This window comes from Argopecten irradians, chromosome 7 (genome assembly GCF_041381155.1).
Source record: "Argopecten irradians isolate NY chromosome 7, Ai_NY, whole genome shotgun sequence".
Lineage (NCBI taxonomy): Eukaryota > Metazoa > Mollusca > Bivalvia > Pectinida > Pectinidae > Argopecten > Argopecten irradians.
The window spans coordinates 7,356,782-7,365,536 of NC_091140.1; the positions used below are offsets into that span (position 1 = coordinate 7,356,782).

At 34.0% G+C, this 8,755-nt stretch overlaps 1 protein-coding gene across 1 annotated transcript; it reads left to right on the forward strand.

The window, feature by feature from the left end:
* Positions 1-229: 229 nt before the first annotated feature.
* Positions 230-7,187, forward strand: LOC138327424 (large ribosomal subunit protein eL21-like). The gene is made up of 5 exons (XM_069273499.1): positions 230-312; positions 1,787-1,923; positions 2,723-2,835; positions 3,690-3,840; positions 7,068-7,187. The coding sequence occupies exons 2-5, from the start codon at positions 1,795-1,797 to the stop codon at positions 7,155-7,157; spliced, it is 483 nt and encodes a 160-aa protein (XP_069129600.1). The 5' UTR covers positions 230-312; positions 1,787-1,794; the 3' UTR covers positions 7,158-7,187.
* Positions 7,188-8,755: the final 1,568 nt, after the last annotated feature.

Here is an 8,755-nt window from a genome sequence, read left to right on the forward strand (position 1 = left end):
TACATGTAGCTAAAGCAATATTTGGTGTCAAGCCATAACAAACTGGTATTTACATGTTCTATTACCATCCCTGTTATCAAAATGGAATTCACTAGAAACATCAATTAAGAAAATCTTTGAATAAAATATGATATATGTCTTCTCAGAAATAATGATACAGATAGTAGGACTGTGGCCTACAGCCAATATGTAAGCCTACGCTGGGGTGTACGCGTTCGTACGTCGACTGAATCCTTCAGGTTCTTGTAGCCTCTTGCTGTCACTGCGCATGCCTAAACAAATTCTTTTTCTTCCGGTCGGCCATACTGTAAGGTGCGAGCACAATTTTATCTCCGAATCACGCTCTTTTTGTCCAGTTGAATACGTTTGTTGTCATTTTCTGACATGTTATTGGATACTTAAACATATGTTTAATTGAAAGGAATGGATAATTGGGTTTTGAAAACAATTAAAATGCCAGAACTTTCGGTCAAAATTCTCCGTGTTGCAAACCACGTGTATCGTGCCGAGATGTACTCTGGCGTTCATATGTGAAATTAAACTTTTTTGGCCAAAGAGTGTTGTGAATGACAGCACGTTTTTAGTGTGATATACTGAAGGTTTAAGTTGATTACTAACTTTGATCAATATTGTACTCTGTGACAAATCTAGTACCGTATATACATGTCTTAAATTATTTAATATTGTGAATTTGCATTTAGATACAAATTACAAACGTTAATATACTAAGATTAGGCGATTCTCTACAGTCTACTTCAGTAATGATATTGTTAAAGTACATGTACAGTTAATATACTAAGATTAGGCGATTCTCTACAGTCTACTTCAGTAATGATATTGTTAAAGTACATGTACAGTTATGTAAAATGCAAAATACCTTCTGCATGTGTCGAATGATATCAAAGATGCAATTCAATTTATTGTGCTGAGTCGATGATGAATAAAACATTGAATCTCGTTAAAATGATAATTTATGAAATGAGTTTTTTTTCTGAGATCAGCGCATAAAACTGAATTAAAGTGATTTGAAATCATTGATTTGTAAGTATTCTTTTCTTCTAGTTACTGATCATGAAAAAACCTTCAAAAATGTTTAAACATACCATGTTAAAGGACCCTAATTTAATGGAGATGTTAACGTTTAGATCAATTCACACTGTGTGGCAATGAAGTCCCCCTCCCCCAATCGCCATTGCAAAATCCATTCATAATTTTGTGTCAATGAAAATACTATGGAGATAAACAAAAAAATAAGGTCTCTTTGTTTTTCTATGCTTACAGTCTGTGACATTAATTTTTTCTCTGCAGGCCATTTGGACTAGTAAACCCCAAAGTTTTACTAGTTTTAACAATAGTAATGGGGAGGTCGCCATTATTCAAAATGTAAATTGAAAGAGTTGATTTTTTAAATGGGTGTTAAAACATAATTAAGAAGTGATCTTCTGTGCAGGTTAGTGCATTGGCTGTGTGAACAGTGATTCTGGTGAGAGTTGCTTGGCTTTGGCATTATGAAATTGAGAGAAATTCTGACATTGATCATGACCTGCCCTCAAAATAATAGCAGGTTAGATAGTGCAAACTCTTAGGACTGTACCCCAGGAACTTTCACCGTAAATCCTGTCACTATTAATTCTGAATTGTCCAATTAATCCATTAATCAATGGGGATGTATAATCAATTTGATTTGGGTGGAAATATGATGAGAATTGCCATTTAGAGAATTGACCAAACAGAAATTATACGTCAAAGGAGTTTATGAAATATTTTTTTTATTTTTCAACTGCAGAAGGCATCATGACCAACACAAAGGGATATAGGCGCGGTACGCGCTACATGTTCTCTCGTCAATTCAAGACAAAGGGAGTCATTCCATTGTCTACGTATATGAAAATATACAGAAGAGGAGACATCGTCGATGTTAAGGTAATATTGCACAGCAAAAGACCGTTATACTCAAACCCACATTCCTTGAATACCCCTCATTCGTCGATCTGATCGCTTGGTCCAGTCCCTTTCCCAATATATTCCCTCTAACAAAACCCCAGATAGTTGAATAGCTATTCCTCAAACAGAAATATATCCCCTTTTCATCAAATACATAGAAAAAAATGTTATAATATATTCGTCGAACAAGTGTTTTTCCATTGAGAAATTTTCAAACATTCACATTCATAATATTGGCTACCCTGTATTCCTCGAACTATATTTGATCTGGTCCCCTACTGTTCCATGTAATAGGGGTTTTACTGTTGACAGAAAATTTCTCTCGGTTTAAATTTAGTTTTATTAACAAGAAAAAGGTTAAGATTTGTGATACCAGTCAGATTGTCGACATTTTTCAACAAGCAACTTTACTTTAATACTAGAACTGATCAAGTTAGATTGCAGCCTTTATCATACATAGGATTCTGTATTTATAAAGGGCATTTCCTGTGAATAACCTTATTATTTGTATAGGCGAAGATGGCAATTATATATGAATATAAGTAAACAAATCATTTCATTCCCTTGATGGATATATAGATAATGATGACCTTCACTACAAAGTAGAAACAATTCTCAAAGTTTAAAATCATTTTAAATCATATTGTTAAGTAACAAAAAAATGCGCAATGTGAGGTTCTTGTTTACTTTTAAGTTGTTGTGTTAGGTTGGTCGCAATGGTCTGTAGCCTGGACTTTTCACAAACAGATTCACATGTATTTGTATTGTTGTTTAACAGGGCCACGGAGCTGTACAGAAGGGTATGCCTCACAAGGTCTACCACGGAAAGACTGGCCGAGTATTCAATGTCACTCCTCACGCTGTTGGTGTTGTTGTAAACAAGCGTGTCGGGTAAGATTTCTCTGTGGTGTGGATAACAGTGTTCAAGATATCCCGTAAGGAATTTTTCCTGCTGGTCCTAAGGACTGGCTGACCTAAAAGTTACTGGTCCTGACAAAGTTATAATTTATCCTTGTAGTTAACATAATTACTAGCAAATTGATAGTTTAACTGACAAAATGTATTTGCATATCCGGATTAGTATCATTGGCTTTCAACAAAGTTAACTGAAAACCATATTACTACGAAAATTTATTCTTCGATCTTCAACAATTCTAATGTCATTTTTGGTTTGTAAATCCTCTATCTTGACCAAAAGTTGCCAGTCAAAGGACCATCTACATGGTAAATATTGTCTACGCCACTTTAAAGTTGCTGGTCAAGGGCAGGGGGACAGGCGTTAATTTCGAAAGCTGGTGGTTAATAGAAATTCAGCAAATTAAATCCAGTTTTAGTTTGCCTAACATCCTATCATTTGATCAGTTCAGTTCATTTGGAGATGGCCTCCCCTAGATACGCAAAGCATACCGCAATGAAATGGCTGTATATTTGAGTTATTTTTGAATGATAACTGTCTGCTTGATTCCCTGGTTGAGACTTATTCAGCTGTAATACTCCAATGCTGTTCTGGTGTACTGTAAAGTGTTTATTTTCTATTTTGGATTAAAAAATACATAAACCTAAAATCTTACTAATCTTTAAAAAAAAACTCGTTGTCACAATCCACTTCATTCTTTTAAGCACTTCTTTTGTCTTTTTGATAGTTAAAATAGGTTTCTTTGGAATTATGATATAGGGTTTTGTTTTGTTAAGACTAAGTAGAATTGTAAATTAAGTTCCATAATTTATTTTTCTGAAAACTACAGACACCGAGTTCTGCCCAAGAGAATCAACTTGAGGATTGAACACGTGAAACACTCAAACTGTCGTCTGGACTTCGTGAAGCGTGTGAAGGAAAACGCCGAAAAGAAGAAGGAGGCTAAGGAGAAGGGAATCATGCTTAGCTTGAAACGCCAGGTAAGACAAAGGAAACCTTGAGATATCAGGGTTCACATAGGCTTGAAAAGGCCTTGAATTTTGAGTGTCTGCCTTGAAGGACTTTGAAAGGCCTTGAAAAATGGTTGTAGAGCCTTGAAAACATAATTATAGGCCTTGAATTTACTGAATCTATCACAGACATCTTCTAATTTTGGTGGTTAATTGCAGAAAAATCGTTAAAACTTTTCTTAAACCTTACCACCCTTATCACGGCATATTGACAAGAAAATGAAAATGACATTTGTAGAGTCTCTAGAATGTACCACCTGTTATTGGTAATATGATACTCGGAACACATCTGGTTTTATCACTATCCAATAAAAGAAGAATCAGGGTCTTCTGTGGGTTTGTTATTTATGAGGAGATAAGTAATAATAAGATATAGACAGATAACTGAGCTGGATCAGTCAGTATTACTAGCCGGCTACAAAAACATGGTGGGGAGCCTGGCTAACATCAGAAGGTGAGGACAATAATGATGACTGCATTTTGATATCATATTAAATTCAGACAGTGAATTGGATTAGTTTAATGGTTTTCTTTAGGGCTGAAACGATTAGTAATTTTTGTATTCAATTATTCGGTCACATGTAATCGATTACTAATCGATTAATTGTTTGAATTGAAGGCAACTATATTGTTTCACTACTGACTACTGAAAACGTCCGCCATGTTTTGTTATCAACTAATAATAACACCTACTATACAATATGACAGAGGACATGCCTTATATAATATAAGCCTACCAACAAATAAGAATAGATTTATTGACAAAACAAACATATTTTATCCCAAATAAGCTCTGAATTCCTTTCCTGTATCGTCTTCCGTAACATTGTTTAAATCAAGTCTGCTAACCCGCTGTTTTGACGTGACCTTCACATGTACGACTAAATCTGGATCGCCACAGAGCGACATGACCAAATTTTTGTCAATGAATTTTTTTTATTTCCATGATCAAAAAAATAAAATAAATCAACAACTCTTATCTTCAATTAGAATATGAACAAAAACATTCTTTTTATTTGATAAACACATGCAATAGTAAAATTTAAATGTTCAAGATTACTGCTCCTTCCGCTCCCGAGCGTCCTGGCGGCGATTAGGCCTCGGTGAAGTAACAACATGGAGTCGATCGCTAGTGAAAATTGGCAAACAGCGTGTTGCAAGCTTTCTCATGACATCCACTTTTTCATTGATTAATGACTTTAACTTCCAGAGAGACGTAATTTAACAAGTATTTCTCACATCATATATGCTTTGGAGTTCAAAACATGTACATAAAGAGATGAAACTCCAGTCGGAATGGCTTACTCAGAAATCCATGATCTGTCAACATGTTTAGTCAGCTTACAATGATCTTGCTATGCGTGTTACGATTAACGATTAATAAAATCTTTAATCGATTATCAGCGATTAGCTTCATTAATCTAATCGCCTCCAATTATTCAACTAATCGTTTCAGCCCTAGTTTTCTTTAGATATTGTTCAAGGCAATTTATAGTTAAATATCTACAATTTGAGATGGTAAAATCATAGTTGAATATCGGTATTTACAGATGTTGAGATAGGGTGATAGAGGGGTGGTTATGAGTTAGATATAGCGATGTATGGGAAAGTTAGAGGAAATGAAGCATCTGTAATATCAACCTTGTTCAAGCAAATTGAAGTTATAACGGAAGTCTAAGAGTATGGCTTTCTAGATTTTATTTGACAATGATGTGATGGTTAGATTGAAATTTCTCAAATTATTTGTTCACTTAAAATTGTCTGCAAATTTGTCAGATATCATCAATATAAAGGATTAATGTGAGGAAAATGAAAGAAACATTTTTATTTTCTTGTTAATTTGAAATTATTATGCTTATAATATGGCTATATGTGCCTTGAATTTTTTAATCAAAAGCCTTGAAAAGGCCTTGAAAAGCCTTGAATTTCATATCTTAATTTCTGTATGAACCTTGGATATGTAGTGTTTCCCACAGCCCTGATTAGCATGGCGCCGTGCCGTGCCCTTTTTACCTGACGCCATGCCCCTGTTTGTCCCCAGTACACGTTTACTAAACCACCAAAATACCAGGCAGTGACTTAATAGTAACAAAAGAGGTGTGACCACTTCCTGACCCCATGACCAACACCCCAGTGGCCCTAATTAGCAGCCTTGGGCTATTTCCACCTTGGCTAGTGGTGTCACTTTCACGGCTGTGTATTACGTAAGCTGAAGTCAAGCAGGCATCAGCAAGCGAGAAAACAATCAGCTGGCCTTTCATTTAGTTTTGACTACAGCTAGTGAGCACTACTACAAAAACAAATACTGCTTACAATTGTATATTATTTACTCACGTTTTTAATGTTTAATAGGCCTATCTATACTGATGAATGTCACAAGCTTTGCAATCGTAATGGCCGCCATTTTGGGTATATTGTAATAGTCGATCCGAGTCAGGATTTACTAATATTCACGTTTTTAAAAATGAAAACAGAATATATATTTTTTCTAGAATTTCGGTGTGAATTTATTTTCAGACAAAAGAAATTAATAATAATAAAATTATTAATAGCAAATTAATTAGAACAAATCAAATTAAAAAGAAATCTACTGTTTTCTCTCTCAGCTTAAATTACATTTTGAATACTACTGTAACAATTATCTGTGTTATCTTAATTTAGTGCTTGTAAATTTAAGAATATTATTTTAATTAATGATCCATTATTTTGAAACATGGTAAACTGATTCAATTTAATAAGATATATTAATATAAAGGTAATTGGATTGAAATAAAGGCATTTTTCCATTCTTTTAATTAATAGAATCAATTATAGACATGATCATATAATTGGCAGATTTCAATTTACAAAATCATTTTTACTCAGAATAATTAAATAGATGTCCTGATATTATGTACTTAGAAACTCAGACAGTTTAAAGTATTTAAATGATATTAAGTTGAACCAAATTGAATAAATAACAAGACTGTTTTAAAGAATTTTCCTTGTATTTGAAGTTGTCGATATAACGTTTGTGCCCCTCTGATGCTTATTTATCACTCATTTTGTTTAGTCTATATTGGTCTATTGACGGTTATCAATGTGAGAAAAGGAAGAATTCTTAAGTTTTTCTATTACTAATATGAAATTGCTGAATTCTAATTGGTTTTCTATTATCAATGTGAAATTGCTGACTTCTATTTTCTGTTCTTTTGCAGCCTAAACAGCCCAACACATCCCACTTTGTGAGGACGAAATACAACAAGCCTCAGCTGATTGAACCAATTCCATACGAGTTCATTGCCTAGGTCATGAATTAAAAAAAACATTGTACAGAATCTACATCACTTTCTTCTTTCTTTTACTGAACCTACCTACTGTATTTGACCCATTAAGCACCCAGGATACTTGTAAAGATGAGGACTCTTGATAGATCCAATCCTGATAAGCCTTTCGTAAAATCAGTGCACACAGTGTGTCATAAATCAGTTTGTAAAAATAAATCAAATAAACTATTTTCAGTCTATATTTAATTTGAGGTCTGTGAAATCGAGGGAGGGCTGCTTGTAGTGATGGGGTTCTTATTGGGTCAAATACGGTATCCAGATTTCATATCAAGAGGTGCAGCGATTTATCATGATACAATAAAGTTGCACTACAGTATAATGTCAGTTGCTTGAAATATATGATAAATAGAGGATCTTACATGAGTGGCTATGTGAAATGAAATTTATCAAACGAGTTTTAATAATTTGATATGGCAGGAGCCTTTAGGCCAATTGTACAAACCGGGCTACGCTATTTACGCTCCTGGAAACGCTTCTTTTACATAGAAAAATGTATTGGGGGGAACGTACAAATAAATATTTGCTCAGTGTTCAACCCGCGGTCAAGAATCCAAATATACAAGTTACCCACGGTTACTACACGAGTTATTCACCAATTCGTAGAAGCAAAATTAACGAAAGACGGAGCTAAAACTGGATTCAGTTCATAGAATTATCACATATTTCAATTATAGGTGACTTTTTTTCTTGTTGAATGTTCTGTTATAACTATATTTTCCAAATTACGCATGCGAAAACGCTAACCGGTATACACTTAAACAACATACAGCGCGTAAGATACATGCAAATACGTACGTACCTACCTCAGACGACATTTTCTATGTATTAGAAGCGTTTCCACGAGCGTAAATAGCGCAGCCCGGTTTGTTCGATTAGCCCCGATGTAACTGTTTAATGTGCTGAAATAGTCATTTTCTCTTAAAAAATAGCCGCCCTTTATATAAAAAATCACGCAGCCATCCTTGATAGCCCAGTGAACTACAAACACACATACATGTCTATAAGTATGAAATAAGTATAAACACGTACACATACGTACAAACACGCATACATGTATATAAGTATAAAGACGTACACGTACGTACAAACACGCATACATGTCTATAAGTATGAAATAATTATAAACAAGTACACATACGTACAAACACGCATACATGTATATAAGTATGAAATAATTATATAAGTATAAAGACGTACACGTACGTACAAACACGCATACATGTCTATAAGTATGAAATAATTATAAACAAGTACACATACGTACAAACACGCATACATGTATATAAGTATAAAGACGTACACGTACGTACAAACACGCATACATGTATATAAGTATGAAATAATTATAAACAAGTACACATACGTACAAACACACATACATGTATATAAGTATGAAATAATTATAAACACGTACACTACGTACAAACACGCATACATGTCTATAAGTATGAAAAAACTAACAACGTACCAACATTATAAATAGTACGTACACGTACATACATGTCTATAAGTATGAACAGTACACATACGTACACGCATACAATGTATATAAGTATAAA

What these genes read in the sequence shown, in the direction of transcription:
- LOC138327424 (XM_069273499.1), top strand. Translation starts at nt 1,795, where the DNA reads ATGACCAACACAAAGGGATATAGGCGCGGTACGCGCTACATGTTCTCT. An exon ending in GTTGTAAACAAGCGTGTCGG is followed by an intron (nt 2,836 to 3,689) that starts GTAAGATTTCTC and finishes TGAAAACTACAG; the next exon opens with ACACCGAGTTCTGCCCAAGA. An exon ending in TGCTTAGCTTGAAACGCCAG is followed by an intron (nt 3,841 to 7,067) that starts GTAAGACAAAGG and finishes GTTCTTTTGCAG; the next exon opens with CCTAAACAGCCCAACACATC.